This window comes from Schistocerca piceifrons, unplaced genomic scaffold, assembly GCF_021461385.2.
Source record: "Schistocerca piceifrons isolate TAMUIC-IGC-003096 unplaced genomic scaffold, iqSchPice1.1 HiC_scaffold_726, whole genome shotgun sequence".
NCBI lineage: Eukaryota > Metazoa > Arthropoda > Insecta > Orthoptera > Acrididae > Schistocerca > Schistocerca piceifrons.
Genome location: NW_025728977.1, coordinates 2,448 through 22,064, shown reverse-complemented (window position 1 = coordinate 22,064; position 19,617 = coordinate 2,448). Strand labels below are relative to the sequence as shown.

Below are 19,617 nucleotides of genomic sequence, written 5' to 3'. Positions count from 1 at the left end.
TCTCTGATTTTGAAAAACAATTTATTTTGTTTTGTGGTTTAAGTAATGTGGCTATGGGGGCTGTCCTACAACAGAAAATAGATTGTAAAGAGCATCCTGTAGTGCACACATTCTGACAGTTGAACAAAGCAAAGCAAACTTATTTCACGACTGAGAAAGAAATGTTAACAGTAATCTATGGTATCACATACTTATGCTGTTATTTTATGACCAAAAGTTTGAGATAGTGATGAATCATGTTGCTCTCAAATAGTTACTAGGATTGAAGGACCCTTGCAGCAGATTAACAAGGTGGGCACTTCGTCTGAGTGAATTTGATTATGAGGTAATAAACAAGCCAGAGAAAATGCTGCCAAATTGAGTATAAAAATTGCAGTTCTACAAACACTGGGCAAGAGTATTGCTGAATGGCAAAAGGCTTGAGCTGTTGATGCTGACTGTCAACAATGCAAGTCATAACTTCAGTTTGTGACACACGACAGCTTGCTGCACAGAACAACAAAGTGTGCATTATGAGTGGTAGTACCTGCAGTTTTCTAGAATGAAGTATTGGCACAAGTACGTGACCTTATACTGTCAGGTCACAGTGGGCGAAGAGAAACTGGCAGGCAAATTGCCGAAAAAAGTTGGTGGTGGACTAGAAAACAAGATGTTGAGCAATAGGTAAGGAACTGCCTAGGGTGCACAACGAACTGATCTTAGTTACCAACTGATTCCGTTACATGTACTGGAAGCAGCTAAATCATTTCAAATACTTGGGATGGACATTTTAGGTCCATTTAGTACAACACCAGTGGTAAATAAGTACACATTGACTATAATTGATCATTTCTCATGTTATACAGGGTGTTACAAAAAGGTACGGCCAAACTTTCAGGAAACATTCCTCACACACAAATGAAGAAAAGATGTTATGTGGACATGTGTCCGGAAACGCTCAATTTCCATGTTAGAACTAATTTTAGTTTCGTCAGTATGTACTGTACTTCCTCGATTCACCACCAGATGGCCCAATTGAAGGAAAGTAATGTTGACTTCGGTGCTTGTGTTGACATGCGACTCATTGCTCTACAGTACTAGCATCAAGCACATCAGTACGTAGCATCAACAGGTTAGTGTTCATCACAAATGTGGTTTTGCAGTCAGTGCAGTGTTTACAAATGCGGAGTTGGCAGATGCCCATTTGATGTATGGATTAGCATGGGGCAATAGCCGTGGCACGGTACGTTTGTATTGAGACAGATTTCCAGAAGGAAGGTGTGCCGACAGGAAGGCGTTCGAAGCAATTGATCGGTGTCTTAGAGAGCACGGAACATTCCAGCCTATGACTCGCGACTGGGGAAGACCTAGAACGACGAGGACACCTGCAATGGACAAGGCAATTCTTTGTGCAGTTGACAATAACCCTAATGTCAGCGTCAGAGAAGCTGTTGCTGTACAATGTAACGTTGACCACGTCACAGTATGGAGAGTGCTACGGGAGAACCAGTTGTTTCTGTACCATGTACAGCGTGTGCAGGCACTATCAGCAGCTGACTGGCCTCCACGGGACCACTTCTGCGAATGGTTCATCCAACAATGTGTCAATCCTCATTTCAGTGCAAATGTTCTCTTTACGGATGAGGCTTCATTCCAACGTGATCAAATTGTAAATTTTCACAATCAACATGTGTGGGCTGACGAGAATCCGCACGCAATTGTGCAATCACGTCATCAACACAGGGCAGGCATTGTTGGTGATGTCTTGATTGGGCCCCATGTTCTTCCAACTACACTCAATGGAGCACGTTATCATGATTTCATACGGGATACTCTACCTGTGCTGCTAGAACATGTGCCTTTACAAGTACGACACAACATGTGGTTCATGCACGATGGAGCTCCTGCACATTTCAGTCGAAGTGTTCGTACGCTTCTCAACAACAGATTCGGTGACCGATGGATTGGTAGAGGCGGACCAATTCCATGGCCTCCACGCTCTCCTGACCTTAACCCTCTTGACTTTCATTTATGGGGCCATGTGAAAGCTCTTGTCTACGCAACCCCGGTATCTAATGTAGAGACTCTTCGTGCTCGTATTGTGGACGCCTGTGATACAATACGCCATTCTCCAGGGCTGCATCAGCGCATCAGGGATTCCATGCGATGGAGGGTGGATGCGTGTATCCTCCCTAACGGAGGACATTTTGAACATTTCCTGTAACAAAGTGTTTGAAGTCACGCTGGTACGTTCTGTTGCTGTGTGTTTCCATTCCATGATTAATGTGATTTGAAGAGAAGTAATAAAATGAGCTCTAACATGGAAAGTAAGCGTTTCCGGACACATGTCCACGTAACATATTTTCTTTCTTTGTGTGTGAGGAATGTTTCCTGAAAGTTTGGCCGTACCTTTTTGTAACACCCTGTATAATAATGGCTGAAATTACTGACCAAAAAGCAAGTACAGTTGCTCAAGCATTAGTAAATAACTGGTTGCTCACATTTAGCATTCCAGACACTTTATTTACAGACCAGTGTACAAATTTCATGTCCAATCTTATGAAGCACCTTTGTTGACTGCTTCAAATTCGCGAGTTGCAAACAAATTCCTTCCACCCTCAAGCCAATGGGAGAATGGTGAGTTCATCCCAGGATATCGAAGATGTTGAGCTATTACTTTGGCAGTAATCGTGAAAATTGGGACATATATTTAAATTTTCTAACCACCATATACAATTCTAAAGTTTATACAGTTACTGGTCTTTCACCGTATGAAGTAATAATATATGGGAGACAAATGCCTCCATCTTTCGAAGTGATTAAGCTGAAGCTTGGATCAGTAAAAATGTTTGCTAAGAAACTGCGAAACATTCGGCAACAAGTAAAACGTGCAAATACAAAAGCCTTAGAATGACAAGAGCAGATAGGTCAACATGTAGAGAAGTTACCATGGTACAGGATTGACCAGTGGGTATTAGTAACAAACCCATATACACCAAAAAGCACAACTAAGAAATTCTTGATGCAATGTCCTGGACCACGTCAAGTAATGGAAATGAAGTCACAGATCTGCGTTAAAATACAGGTGCCAATGAACACTTCGATTATTCACATGGGACTTATTAAATATTTTAAGGGAGCTGTCAAAGCACTGTCACAATACCAGCAGCATCTATGGTACAGAATGCGAAGCCTTGTGGAACAAATAAGAAGCATAATCGTGAAAATTGGGACATATATTTAAATTTTCTAACCACCATACACAATTCTAAAGTTTATACAGTTACTGGTCTTTCACCGTATGAGGTAATAATATATGGGAGACAAATGCCTCCATCTTTCGAAGTGATTGTCTAAAATGCCCGAAGCCCTTAGGCCATGTCAGTACGTAAGATTTGAAATTGTTGTTTGCCTATATTGCAATGTGCTTTTTTATTTTTCATTATTGAGGGATCAACACAATGTTGTTTTGTATAAAGGGTACAGTTTTTCTGAGTACTCACGCGTTCTGAATGGAGGGGGGATAGTGAAAAAGTTTCCTTTCTCTCAGGTCACATACCAAAATGGGTACAGGTACAGACCAAAGATGTATTAATAATTTCACAGCAAAGTGGTGATTACACTCTAATGTCATTGGAAGACCTACAGAGATGCCAGAGGGAAAGTGTTACAATCTGCCCATGTAGGATGACACGTGGTGTGCAGACATGCGAGGTCCAGTTATTCGTGGGAAAAACTGCAGCAAGTGAATGTCAAAGGGGACTGTTAATGCCATATTCACATTTCCAGAGAGTAGGACCCACTGGCCTAATCCGTTTTTTCCATCAGAAAGGGTCATAGTAAACGGTTACAAACACAGGAAACCAACAGATATGAAAAGAGTGGAATTATGGGAGAGCAGAATAATAATAAACAGTACGACTTGTGACTTAGTAGTACGGCATTTCATCTACCAGCTACACACAACCACACTGAAGTGCAAACAACCTATGTTGTACCAGCCCGAGAAGCCACCAGGGGTGCTGCTTATCCAAAACTTAATCTTCCTACATAGTACCCTGAATCCAGACATTCTAAGCTCACTAGGCGAACAAGTAGTAATACAAAAAGGAAGAATTAAAAAAGATACAAATGTTTCAGCACATATAGGAATACCACAACAAACAACAACATAGTATCACAACTATAAGTGGGACATCTACCAGTGCTGTAGTGGTTCTGATTGTGATTTGTGTAACCTGCTTCTGTTTTAATGAAAGTCAGTGCACTGCACTGATTTACTTGTGCATCAAATATCCGTTGATTGATTTGTAAATAAAGCTCAGACACATTAAGAGAATTATGCGTAAACTAGTAAATGAACTTACAAGTATATGAATAATTGTGTTAGTGCATTAAAAAAAAACTTCTGCAAAGATCTACATTATCACTTCAATACATTAACTGCTGAAAATCATGTAAATTAGCATTATGGTAATGAAAGAATAATTAAAGTTGTATAAAGTGTAACTACTGTTGCAAAATATGTACGATGAGATTATTATTGGAACTCCAAACTGAAACTTTGAGACAAATCTTTTGAAGGAAGGGGTAGATGTTACGCATCAGGAATGTCTCCCCAGTGGACATTAAAAATTCATTCAAATTCTACCTTGGCAGCTGCAGGAAGCCGAATCACACGTGTCAATGATTAATAGACTGCCAGCTAGGGAGAAATGCTGAGAAAGTTGCGGCAAACACAGAACTAATGCAGCCCAGGGGAATGATCTAGTGCCCAAGTCTGCAACCGACACATAATGACATCGTGGAAGACAAGAAATACCATCACAAAATAGTGGCAAAGCAGAGTGTTGTAACAAAGGCTAATAGAGCAACAATAAGTATTCAGATGCTACGGCAGCAGAAGAGCACCTCTGAAAGGTGAAGGTGAGAAAGTCTTAAGTCATTAGGAGAGCAACAGCGATGGGAAACCAGGACACACGATGTCACAGCCATCCCCACCGCCACAGAGTGCACTGGAAGCACCAACATAAATATCCCACACGTCTTAACAAATGTCCGATTGCTCAGTGTCGATTACCCAGTGTGTAGTCTCATCCCTTGTGTCAGATGCAGCTATACAGTGAGAGGGAAGGCTATTGAGACCAACCCTCAGTACGCCTAGCTGTCTCCGATTGTCTAAGAAATCACAAGCCCACTGGAAAGGATGCTGTTGCTGCCACATGCTATTGCTGTCAACATCCGAGGGAACAATGATGGGGCACAGAGGCCAACATTACCGAGGCTGTCATCACCGTGCAGACCTGATGGAGGCTTGACCTGTCTGACCTGGACACAGACCATCCACCTTCCAGGGGGTGGGTGGGTGGCATTGCTGCTGCTCAATCTGTTCCTGTGGCAGACACTAGTGCCGTCAGCTCCTGTCTCCTACACAGCAGCTAAAGGCCACCGCCTTCAAGCCAGTGAGTACTTCATGTGGAAATGGGGCCTGACTACACAGTGCAAATTTTCAACATCAACGAGTGCACTTTGGAGAGCGATATGTAAAGCTGGAGACAGCTGGAGTCCCTGGGGCAACAGCGACCCTGCGACATAATAGCCACCGCCTGATGCTTTGCTGTGCTGGCAGCACTGCAAGTTGAGCGCACGCCCGCCCTCTGCCACTGACGATGCCTGCCACTGACGATGCACTGCTCCACCAGCCCAGCTGAGGCGCAGCACTTTGGAAAACAATCCTGTACTATTGCATAATAAATGCGTTATTGCCAATGATGTTTTCCTAGTACTGTTTTCTTGATGCTCTTGAGCATAACTAGGTCCTCACTACCGCATCCCACTTGGCTCTCTCCTGACGACCGTAGGAGTCTCGGACTGGATCCCCGTAGCATACTAGTCAGACATGTTACCTGGCTTGGGTGATGATTTGAAAGTTTGTGCTGGTATCAGTCTGTGCATTGGTTTCTGATACATGCAGTGGTGCAGGTTCTCATTTTTTCTCATCTATAGCACATCCAGAAAGGGTAGCTGTCATTTAAATTTAATGCTGACATAGAGAGTGTTCACATGTCTTAGGAAGTAATCACTCCATTTTTCATTATGTCTCCACGCAAATTAGTAGGGTACAGCTACACAGACGAAATCTTCGTTGGTGAGGAATAAGTAGCGATATGTCAGTAGAAGAAATGTCGGGCACAGCCTTTCTGCTGTACATCCCCAATGTGACAGACACAACTAGGTTAAACTGACTACAAAGATCAGAGACTGTCTCAGATTGGTGAAGGGTGATACGACATACACGCAGCATCATCAGTGTACAGCATATATGTAAAAGTTTATTTTGGAAAGACTGGATGATCCATTGAAAATGGGATTGTCGAACATAAATGGCATTTTGGGTTGGAACAAATGGAGAAACTGGCGATGGCAAAGCACACTATAAAACATCCATCTAGTAAAATTCATTTATATACAATTTCTCATGGTAGAGAAGAACTGATGTGCCCTTTTTTCAGAAAGGTCACTGAAATTCACAAATAAAATAACAGTTTTAACACGAAGAGGAAATTCTCAATATAAACAGAGACTGGATTCCCTCACTACAGCAAACAGGTCCCAACACAACAAGAAGTGGCCACAAAAGCCTCAACAATTTTGTAGTGAAACATTTTCCAATTGGATAAAATATGCTGAGCTTATGGGACAGAGAAATATCATTAAAACTTCACCTACTTCTACTTTTACAAGTACTCTCTACAATGTTTGAAAACAGAAATGGCTTCTTAACCATCTGACTACAAGTAATATATTGTTTGGAATTTTAAAGAGATCTGAAGTTGAAAAAGTTAATTTACACAATACAGTGAAAATACACTTAATTTTTTAGATAGCAAATTACAAGCATGCAGTACACTATGTGAAATCATAACGTTATTTAACCCTTTTAGTGCCAAATACGATCTGATCGTGATCCAGATTTTCGGCGAAAAATGCCAGTAACGATCTGATCGTTATGCCTTTCTCATTCATTTTTTCCGCGCTTGAAGGCAAAGTTGTTAGTATTTCCTAGCGAATGAGAAAGGCTTCACGATCAGATCGTTACTGGCATTTTTCGCCGAAAATCTGGATCACAATCACATCGTATTTGGCACTAAAAGAGTTAAAGAAAAATAAGATTATTATAGTAACATACAAAATTCTATGCAGTGGTTCAAGTCACACCTCTGTAATAGGAAACACACGGAGTCAACAGAAAAGTGTTTCCCACTAAGCTGCCAGTCCACATGCAACTGGAAAGTAGATACATCTGTACCCCACATTTGGCACATCTCAAGGTCTTTACTGTTTCTTCAATGTTTAACTATCTTTCATCAGTGTCACTACCGATTTTGTGTGTTTTGTATACACGACATAAGCATTGTAATAAATAGTAAATTTATTATAGTTTTAGAAAGAGATGTTAATTAAATTTTTTGTGATCATTAACAAAAGATTTCTACCCTATTGTTGTCATAAAATTTAAAAAAAAAATCTGTTTTCAGTTCAAAACCTGCAAGAGCTTTCCACCTAGTAGTCACATACAGTATGCAGATGTCAACAGCATTAAATTCTTGTCTTGTGACCCAATAATAAATTCAGTAAGGTGCGGACTACATAAATATCTGCAATGCAAATTGTGTTGCATGCAAATGACACAAAAATACTTTTTTAAAAAGTTGACATGTTTTGCTTACTTCCATTCCATAATCACATACAGTATCATATTTTGAGTTGCTCTAGAAGATAACCTAAAGTTTTCCAAGTTCAAAAGCGTGTAATGCAAATTAGTTGTTGTGTAAACTCAAGACTGTCCTGTCAAAGAACTGATTATGCTAACAAATCCTTCTCAATACTCACTATTTATTGTCTACTGAATTTGTCAAAAATGTTATACCTCCCTTTCACGCAACAGTACAATTCACAGAATCACCATTAGGAACAAGAATCCATTAGTATTTGTATACACCACCCACCCACCCACCCACGCATGCACGCACGCACACGCACACACACACACACACACACACACACACACACACACGCACAAAATATTATGCTTTTGTCAACACATTTCTCTCGCTCTTTGAAGCATTTAAAATAGGGTACTAGCATTAACAGACAACCTAGGAGGCTGTATAATGGGATATGGGCATCATGCACATCAAACTGGGAATTATATATCAGGCTGCAGTAGCCCATTAGAAACAGTAGGTACTGGAAGGTGCATAAACTATCATTAGGAAGGCAAAAAGCACGTGGTATGCGAATTGTATAGCTAGTTGTTAGACTAAAATTAAAACAAAGACGGTCGGCTGTCAAGGAAATGTGTGTCCAACAGCACAATGTTGAAAAATGTGTGTGTTATGGATAAGTCAGGTACAAGTGCAATATTTAACAGTCACTTTCTGAACATAGCAGGTGAATTAAATAGAAACTCAGCTTTTGTAGGAGTAATGTAAACTACACTGAGTAACGCTCTTTTAATTGAATCAAATGAGCCTCCCGTATATCTACATTGCACTATACGTTCAGTAACTGGCACAATAAAATCTTCCTTCTCTTGTTGCTGCATAGATGGGTATTAGTCCATTTCTCAAAAGATGCATAACTGCATAATAATTACTTTGCTTTAAAGCAGACTGCCTTATTGGTGTACTGGGATCACAAACCATATTTGACCTGGACTTGGCTGTAGTTATTCAAATAATTGTATTTTGATGGAGTATCTCACCAAACATAACAACACAAGATTCATCTACACAGAAATTTCAAAAAATGAAGATGGATGTGGTTGTGCTTACTGGGATAGCAGCTGTCTTATTTGAATGAAATTCAAATTACCTAAGAAACTCATGATTTCAACAGCCAAGTTTTTGGTTATTTTTCAAGCCGTTCAATATGCCAAGAAGCTCTTGGGTTCTGAGTTTGTTATCCTTTCTGATTCCATATCAGTGCTGGAACTATTAAGATATCTGCTCAATGCAATATACAACCATCCAATACTATATGACATCATTAATCTGATGTTACAAATCAGAAACAGGACTCTGGAGGTACCATGTGCTAAGTAAAAGGACCCTGTGTCATACCTGGTAACAAAACAAGTAGACAAGATAGTCAAATCAGCCATCTATGAGGAAGTGAAGGGACATATTATGAAATCAACAATGAGAGAGATGTGGAACACAAAGATTCAAGACCTCCAAATACAAAGGAGAAGATTATGCCAGAGTGAACCCAGTGCTGATTCCTAACTTTTGGCACAAGAAAAATCAATGCTCAGAAGACTCACAAACACAACAGTGTGCCTCAGATTCAACTACAGCTGCTACAGGAGTCATCTATATTGTTCTGGTCTGGTCACATCTCCATGAGACAGATGTAGTGAGGATGTAATTAACACATTTTTGGCTGCATCAACAGATATAATGCTATTAGCCGCCACCTACAATGTCTGGTCACCATCAGCTGCCCTTTGTCAACATGTGTAACACTATGATCTGCTTAAAAGCCTTGAGAATATATTGTAAAACCCAGGATGAATGTTACAATATTATGGAAAGGAAAGTTGCTATTCACCATATAGCGGGGGTGCTAAGTTACAGATAGACACAACAAAAAGACTCTCACAATATAAGTATTTGGCCAACAAGGCCTTTGTCAAAAACAGACGACACACTTGTGCGCACACACACACACGTGCGCGCGCGCACTCACACACACACACACACACACACACACACACACACACACATAAATGTGTGCAGGCGCAAACGAAACTCACACACATGACTGCAGCCTCTGGCAGCTGAAGCCACAACGCGAGCAACGGCAGCAGTGCATGATAGGAGTGGCAACTGGGTGGGGGTAAATAGGCGGCTTGGGTGGGGAGGGGAAGGGATAGCAGGGTAAGGGAGGGGGATATTGAAGTGCTGCTGAGTGGCAACTGGGTGGGGGTAAGGAGGTGGCTTGGGTGGGGAGGGGAAGGGATAGCAGGGTAAGGGAGGGGGATATTGAAGTGCTGCTAGGGACTGCACAAGGACAAGGTGGAGGGAGATTAGGGCTTCTAGATATAGTCGGGGAGGCTAGACAGAGGGCAGGGGAGAGGTGGGGGGGGGGGGGGGTTGGAGGGAGGTTGTGGAAAAGGAGAGAAGTTAAAAGACTGGGTGCACTAGTGGAATGAGGGCTATGTGGTGCTGGAATGGGAACACGGAAGGGGCTGGATGGGTGAGAAAATGACTTAAGAAGGTTTAAGCCAGGAGGGTTACGGGAACATAGGATATATTGCAGGGAGAGTTCCCACCTGCACAGTTCAGAAAACCTGGTATTGGTGGTAAGTATTCATATAGCACACAATGTAAAGCAGTCATTGAAATGAAGGGAGACGTGTTGGCCAGCATGCTCAGCAACAGGGAGGTCCACTTGTTTCTATGGCCACAGTTTGTCAGTGGCCATTCATGTGGACAGACAACTTGTTGGTTGTCATGCCCACACAGAATGCAGCACAGTGGTTGCATCTTAGCTTGTAGATTACATGACTGGTTCAACAAGTAGCCTTGCCTTTGATGGGGTAGGTGATGTTTGTGACTGGACTCAAGTAGTGGTGGTGGGAGGATGTATGGGACAGGTCTTGAATCTAGGTCTATTACAGGGATATGAGCCATGAGGTAAGGGGTTGGGAGCAAAGGTTGTGTAGGGATGGACGAGTATGTTGTGTAGGTTCGTTGGTTGGCAGAATACCACTTTAGCACGGGTGCGAAGGATAGTGGGCACGACACTTCTCATTTCAGGGCACGACAAGAGGTAGTCAAAACCCGAGCAGAGAATGTAATTCACTTGCTCCAGTCCTGGGTGGTGCTGAGAAGAGAGGAATGCTCCTTTGTGGCCGGATGGTGAAGCTTTGGGAGGTTGTGGGAGACTGGATAGATAAGGCACAGAAGACTTGTTTTTGTACAAGTTTGGGAGGATAATTATGGTCTGTGAAGGCCTCAGTGAGACTCTCGGTATATTTCAAGAGGGACCTTTTCATCACTGCAGATGCGGCAATCATGGGTGGCTAGGATATATGGAATGAACTTCTTCGTAAGGAACAGGTGGCAGCTGCCAAAGTGGAGGTATTGCTGGCGGTTTGTAGGTTTGATATATGTGGTATCGGTAGTTCCGATGCCACAGCGTAGGTGCACGCTTGCAGGTTGACACTATGAGAGCGGATGAACTACACCGACAACAGCGGCCTCTAGCTGACGCTGTGGAGTTCAACGAGTGCCACTCTGCTTTCTGCCCATGACATCAAGAGCAGATGGCCTGGAAACATTGTTTCAACTTCAGAGGGTGTTGGCTTGCTACTGAGACGTTGTACTATTTACGACAGGAATATGGCTTCGCACCTACATGCTCATCATCGCAAAGTTATGTAACCATTTATTAACTTGTTTTTGCCTATAGTAAACATTTTTAAATTTACACACAGTACCGAAGTGCTTTACCCTTCCTGCTCCTACTTGCTTCCTTCATTCGGCCTATTTTGCAGATCACAGGAGCAGACCCACGCGCAGCCTTCCTGGCGGGATACAAAAATATAGACAGAGGTACTGATGAAGCCATCTTTGAGGTGGATGTCAACATCTAGGAAGGTGGTTTGTTAGGTTGAGTAGGACCAGGTGAAGCTAATGGGGGAGAAGCTGTTAAGGTTCTGGACGAATGTGGATAGAGTGTCCTCATCCTCGATCCAGATCGCAAAGATGTCATCATTGAATCTGAACCAGGTGAGGGGTTTAGAATTCTCGGTGTTTAGAAAGGATTCCTCTAGATGGTCCATCTAAAGGTTAGCATATGGCAGTGCCACGTGGGTGACAATAGCCGTATCCCTGATTTGTTTATAGGTAGGGTGACAATAGCCATAACCCAGATTTGTTTATAGGTAATGCCTTCAATGGACAAGTCATTGTGGGTGAGGATATAGTTGGTCATGGGGATTAGGAGGGAGGTTATCAGTTTGGAATCCACCTGGCATTGGTAAAGGTAGTTTTCAACAACGGTAAGTCTATGGGCATTAGGGATGTTAGTGTAAAGGGAGGTGGCATCAATAGTGAGGAGTAGGGCACCGTTTGGTAAAGTGACAGGAGCTGTGTAGTGTTGGTGGAGCAAATGGTAGGTATCTTTTATATAAGAGGGTAGGTTCCGGGTAATAGACTGAAGGTGTTGGTCTACAAGAGCAGAGATTCTCTCAGTGGGGGCACAGTAACTGACCACAATGGGGCCCAACCCCCACAACCACCCAGGATATCTCATTCTGACCAGTTATTGTGCCCACACTGAGAGAATCTCTGCTCTAACAGACCAACACTTTCAGCCTATTACCTGGAACCTACCCTACTATAAGAGATCCCAACCATTTCCTCCACTGACTCTCCACAGTTCCTGTCCCTTTACCACATGCTGCCCTGTTCCTCAATATTGATGTCACCTCCCTTTACACTAACATCCCTAATACCCATGGCCTTACCCTTGTTGAACACTACCTTTCTCAATGTCCGATGGATTCCAAATCAACGATCTCCTTGCTAATCCCCATGACCAACTATACCCTCACCAACAATGACTTCTCCTTTGAAGGCATTACATATAAACAAATCCAGGGTACAGCTATTATTACCCGCATGGCACCATCCTATGCCAACCCATACATAGGCCATCTAGAGGAACCCTTCACAAACACCCAAAATCCTAAACGCTTCACCTGGTTGAGAATCACTGATGACATCTCTGCAATCTGGATCAAGGTTGAGGACATCATATCCACATTCGTCCAGAACCTCAACAGCTTTTCCCCCATTTGCTTCACCTGGTCCTGCTCAATCCAACAATCCATCTTCCTACATGTTGACATCCACCTCAAAGATGGCTACATCAGTATCCCTGTCCATATCAAACCTACTAACCACCAGCAATACCTCCACTCCGACAGCTGCCACCTGTTCCATACCAAGAAGTCCCTTCCATACATCCTAGCCACCCATGGTCTGCAGTGACGAGAGGTCCCTCTCAAAATATACCGAGGGTCCCCTTGAGGCCTTCTCAGATCGTATTTATCCTCCCAACTTTGTACAGAAACAAACCTCCCGAGTCTTATCTATCTGATCTCCCACAACCTTCCAAAGTCTCACTGTCCGGCCACAGAGAAGCACTCCCCCTGTAACTCAGTACCCAGGACTGAAGCAACTGAATTACATTCTCCGCCACGGTTTCGACTATCTCTTGTCATGCCCTGAAATGTGCCCACTATCCCTGTAATAGCCCTAGATTCAAGACCTATTCCAAACATCCACTCACCACCACCTACTCCAGTCTGGTCACAAACATCACCTATCCCATCAAAGGCAAGGCTACTTGTGAAACCAGTCACATAATATAAAAGCTAAGCTGCAACCATTGTGCTGCATTCTATGAGGGCATGGCAACGAACAAGCTGTCTTTTCGCATGAATGGCCAATGACAAACTGTGGCCAAGAAACAGGTGGACCGCCCTGTTGCTGAGCATGCTGCCCAACAAGTCATCCTTCATTTCAATGACTGCTTCACAGCCTGTGCCTTATGAATCCTTTCCACCAACACCAGCCTTTCTCAACTGCACAGGTGGGAACTCTCCCTGCAATATATCCTACATTCCCATAACTCTCCTGGTGTCAACCTTCGTTAGTTTCCTCACCCATCCAGCCCTTCCCTGATCCCATTCCTGAACCAAACAGCCCTCATTTCACCAACGAACCCGGCCTTTTTACTTTTCTCCTTTTCCACAATCTCCCCCCCCCCCCCTCCCTCTGCCCTCCATCTAATCTCCCGACCCGACTGCACCTGGATTCCCTACCCTCATCCTTTCACGCTCTCTAGCAGCATTTTACTGTCCCACACCCCTACCCTACTCTCCCTCCCCCTCCCCACCCAGTTGCCACTCCCATCATGCACTGCTGTTGTTGCTTGCATTGTGGCTTCAGCTGCCAGAGGCTGTTTTGTGTGTGTGTGCGGGGGGGGGGGGGGGGGGGGGGGGGGGGGGGGGGCGTGTGTCGTCTTATTTTCTACAAAAGCCTTTTTGGCCAAAAGCTTATATTGTGACAGTCTTTGTTGTGCCTGTCTGCAACTCAGCTTCCCTGCTATATGGTGAGTAGCAACTTTCCTTTCCATAATACTGTGAGAATATATTGTCTTCCTGATGCCTGTTTGCTGGAAGATGAGGTTAACTTCTAATATTATTCTGATGTAATTTTATGTTTATGATGATTTGTTAAACCATATGTGTAAGGTGATGGTTGCTCTGATGCAGAGAAAAAAACCTAGAAATTGGTTTCCAAGTCCACTGTCTGAAATACCTCTCTGTGATAATGAAAAGCAGGAGATTAGAGTCAATAATTAAATTACTGAAGACTAAGGGACACTCATGGACATCATAGAGTATCTAGCAGGATACTAAAGTACTGCACCTGCATACTTTAGCTCTATGCTTTGACACATTTGCAATTTTTTACTATAGGAATGGTCAGCTTCCTGAATGACTAAACTACACAACAGTGAAACCACTTTTATAAAAAAAAAGGAAAAAGGCATAATGTGCGTAATTATACACTGTACCTATTTCTATGCCCATCAGTATTTGCAAAAGTTAATGAAAGGGCTGTATATAAGAAAGTAATTCACCATTTCAGTTCACATAATTTTCTGTCAAACATACAGTTTGATTTTAGAAGTGATTTCACTTACTGGAGAAAATGCTATATGAGGTGTTATCAAAAAATAATGGGATTTTTATTATACATCAATATTTTTTATCTTGTATGCACACATTTCCCTGATTTTCAGCTGTTCTCAGTATTTAGTTTATTGTTGACAGCTCAAAACGTTAAATGTGTTTTTGAGTGCTCAGCGAATTTCTACTTTTGAAAAAGATGGATCAAAGCATTCACATTAAATTTCGCTTGCATAATGGAATAAAAAGTGTAGCACTGAATTCAAAATGTTGGCTGTGGATTTTGGTGAATCTGCTATCAGTAAGACGAGAGTTTATGAATGGTATAACCATTTTAACGATGGTTGAGAATACACTGAAGATGACGACTGCCTTGGACACCCCTAGCACACCAATTACTGATGGCAATGTGGAAGAAATAAACAAAATGGTTCTGGAAAATAAGAAAAGCATCATCAGAGAGATTTCTGATGATGCTGGGATATGCTTTGGCTTTTGAAAACCAATTTTTTGAATGTTTCTGGCATGAAATGCGTTACAGCAAAGTCTGTTCCAAAATTGTTGTATTTCGACCAAAAACAATGTCATGAGGACATTGGTCAGGAATTGCTGAATGAAAGTGACAATGATTCAGGACTTTTAAGGAAGGTTATAACAGGCGATAAAATATGAGTATATGGGTACGACGTTGAAACCAAGGCCCAACTGCTCCAACAGTAACTTCCTGAAGAGCCAATACTAAAAATAATTGAAAAGTTTGATCACATGTGAAGGTTCTTCTCACTGTTTTCTTCGAAAGTAATGGGATAAAGCATCATGAGTTCTGGCCCTATGGTCAATTAGAAATGCTACCTGGAAGTTAAGTGCCATTCACATGAAGCAATCCAAAGACAATGACCAGAACTGTGGTAAAACCACTTGAGGAAATTACACCACAATAACATTCTCGCCCACATCTCAATGCTTGTTCATGACCTTTTTTTTTTTTTTTTTTCAAAAAAACAAAACTGGTATGTTGCCTCAGCCAGCAAATTCACTGGACATGGCCCCTGCAACTCCTCTCCATTCCAAGGTTGAAGAAAACCGTGAAAGGGCTGTTGTTTTACTGCCATTGATGAGACAAAAACAGAATTGCTGAGGGAGCTGAACACCATAATGAAAAGTGAAAATCAAACAATGGAAAACCCAGAATGGACTGTAACAGTATTATGAGATGGGAAGCTGCTACTAACCACGTAGTGGAGATGCTGAGTTGCAGATAAGCACAACAAAAAGACTCACACAATTAAAGCTTTCGACAATGACCCTTCATCAACAACACACACACACACACACACACACACACACACACACACACACACACACACACACACACACACACATTTTGATAACACAAAACAGGACATGATAAGTGAGTCCAAACAGACTGAATCCCAAGGTGTTCCAATGTAGATGGTAAGCTATCTGGGTCAACAGAAGCGTCCGATCCCACGCGTCGGCTTTGACCCATAACATAAGGATGTTGTTGTGTGTGACGTCATGGCGGCGCGGAATTTGGTTTGAGTGTGGCTGTCTCCAGTTCTGTTTTATCTCATTTTATTTACTTTTCTGATCTGTTCGTTCTATCCCGTGAGATTTTTTTTTTTAAAGACAAAAACACTAATCAGCTACTGAAGCATCTTTATCTTCTATGGGTTGCAGGGGTTACGACCCCTGGGGAGGTGGGTGGGTATTCATGCATGGCTGTCTTCACTTACACGTTGTAGCTACGCAAGGTGTCTAAATTTGTTTATATTTAGTTTGCTCCCCACCCAAAACACCCCATTTCCTGCGCTTGTCCCGTTAGTGTCATTAGGCTTCTTGTGGAAAGTGTGTGTGTTTGTTTTTGTTTCTGCCATATTTGTGACGTCATGGGTCAAAGCAGACGGGTGGGATCGGACGCTTCCGTATTTCCAGCTATCTTGCAAGTTCAGGAAATTGTTCAAAAAGTGAATGCTGGTATAGTTACCTTCAACAAGTGATAGTCCAACAAGAAAATTAGGGCCTAGTCTACTTTGTGCATTTTGATTTGCTTATGACTTGAAGCATTATATTCTGTGGCAACATTTCCCATTCGCAAAGGGTATTTTTGGCTCAGAAATGAGTAGAATGAGATTTTCACTCTGCAGCAGAGCGTGTGCTGATATGAAACTTCCTGGCTGTGTGCTGGACCGAGACTCAAACTTGGGGACCTTTGCCTTTCGCGGGCAAGTGCTCTACCATCTGAGCTATCCGAGTACGACTCATGACCCGCCCTCACAGCTTCAATTCTGACAGTACCTCACCTCCTACCTTCTGAACTTCACAGAAGCTCTTCTGCGAACCTTGCAGAACTAGTCTAAATTTATTTGCCATAAGTCATCACAAAAAACCACTTATACTTAAATGATTGTACCATCCACAATAAATGCATAACACTTCCTCAACAATGCAATTGATTCAGAGGACTATCATTTGGTACTGGATGTTGAAGGAAGGAAAGACGATTTTATTTTAACATACTGCCGATGACAACATCTTTAAGGGTCAAAGCAAATCCCTATAGAGACAAGGCAGGGAAGGAAATCAGGAACATTCTTCTCACAGGAATAATTCTGCCTTTGGCATCAAGAGAAACGGGGCAAACTCAGAAAATCTAAATGTGTATCGTTGAACTGCACTTTGAACTGCAACTGTAGGGTTTTTTACCACTGCACTATCCTGCTTCGTAACTGTGTGTTGTAGTCCAACTCCTATAAATTTCACTCTCACAGCTAACTAAGAATTCTAAATCACAGGCCTAACTGAGTAACTGATATTGTGGGACTGTCCAATACATGAGCAGTTTTATAATCCTTGTAGAACAATGGTTCATACACTATTAAATATGGACCTCAGCATAAATCACATTTAAAAACATGGTAATGACACTTACATCACATATACTCAAGGAAACATTTTAATTAGCAGTACCAGTGGCATAAAATATGATAACATATTAGACTACCCTGAAATTGATGTTAAACAATGGAAGCTCCAGGCTGGAACATTAACAACATAAGGAGAAGGATAGATTGTTACTCACTATAAAGATGCCATGTTGTGTTGCAGACAGGCTCAACGAAAAGACTGTTACACATTTAGCTTTCGGCCAAAGCCTCTTTCAGAAAAGGAAACCCCCAGTCATTCACATAAGCAAGCACACCTCATGCACACATGCTCTCCGACCAGAGCTGCCGGAGATGGTGGTTGAAATTGATGTTACATACTACAGATGGCTGTCTTACATTTTTTACTGGAACATCTATTGACACATCCACAAACTACATAAGAAGATCAACAGTTGAGATTTCTCAGTAGCTCCATGCAAGGCATGTCATTACACAAATCACAGCATTCTCTTAAAGAAGTTACATTTTTTTGGGGGACTACAGAGCAATGTATTACAGGTTTACTTTATATTTAAGAAAAGGAATGGACAAAGTAATGTTTCCTTATTTACATCTAAAGAAATTGCAACCGTATTCCAGTAAATGTGATCGAGACTCATGAGTACTTACTGCTACATGTGAATGATGTCCCATGTTTTAAGAAATGGAGAAATAGGAGTAGAAAGTTCTTTTTGATGATGATAAAGGTGCTACAGTTAACCAAAATGAATAAAATTAACAACAAAATGTAGTAAATTGTGTTTTGTGATAGTTACTGTAAGCAATTTATTTAGCAGGCCTACTGCATGACTGAAAAAATAAAAGACTCTATGCAAATATTGCATACAGTATTCTTATCACAGCAATCTGTAAACACTGTCTAGGTTTTTAAAACTATATACTGAGCAGAATTAAAGCAGCAATATTAGTTGACAAAGCCTTAAAATGAATAAGGTGAGCCAATATAACATACAAGTAACTGTTAAGTTCAATTGGGATGAAGTTTGTAACCCAAAGACAATTTAATTCACTAAATGGGTATCTAGTGAATAATATTTACTGATTAATTTTCATATTATCATCATCTCCCAAATACCTGGGAGACTGAATGTGTGATATGTGTAAAAACATTACAGAAATCACTGCATTAATGTTGTGTTCTTGGAAAGTAGCAGTTCAATATATGTATAAGCGGAGCGTGCAGCCAAATGTAAATTCAATAACCGACCAAAAACTTTAATTTTATTTCAAAAGCATGGTTACACAAAATATATTTGTTATTCGTTTCACCTCCACTAGACAGTGGAAGTGGCTATCGGTTAACGCTGCTTTATGGACTGCCATCTCCTTTAAGTATGGCTAACGAGTCCTAAGGCGACGCTGCGTTCTTGTTTGTATGCTCACCCTTAAAATAAAAGTTGTTTGCAGATAATACAATAAATTTTCCCTAAGGTCCTTCGCCGACTTACAACCTTGGCGTCCACAACACTTTCTGTCCTGTGTGATGATAAGCTTATCTTTGTAATTAGCACTGAGCAGCAGAGATGTTACCTTATATTCAGAGAAGGAAGTGTTTTGATATGAGGGTGTTAGCGGTTCAATGGTCATCCGACCTGTAAATGTCTAGAGGTAAGATCTCGCTGCTCATCTCGAAGTCATGGAGTTGACCGTAAGTTTACTAAGTAAATCATAGTTTCACTTAAAGTGCGAATTGTGTGGACTCCAGAGTTTGTGGCAGAGTGATTCATTTTCCGTTATGTGACCGCCATGATCTGGAATAAAGAAATACCTAGCCGTGCTCCTTGTTCAAAATTTTAACTCTTCGGAGTTAGAATGAATACTGTGAAACTGAAACCTTATAATTCACTGAGCGTTGCTCCCTTAAAGTGTGACTCTCTTGAAAAATATAACAAA

At 41.7% G+C, this 19,617-nt stretch overlaps 1 protein-coding gene across 1 annotated transcript in view; it reads right to left on the bottom strand.

Moving 5' to 3' along the window:
* LOC124770032 (trans-1,2-dihydrobenzene-1,2-diol dehydrogenase-like) overlaps nt 1-19,374 on the bottom strand; it is a gene marked incomplete at its 5' end in the record, with an annotated part of 105,538 nt that extends 86,164 nt beyond the window's left edge. Inside the window, 1 exon segment of the mRNA XM_047249170.1 lies at nt 19,108-19,374. Within this exon segment, the coding sequence (XP_047105126.1) occupies nt 19,108-19,311 (204 nt within the window).
* Between the last annotated feature and the right edge of the window lie 243 nt (nt 19,375-19,617).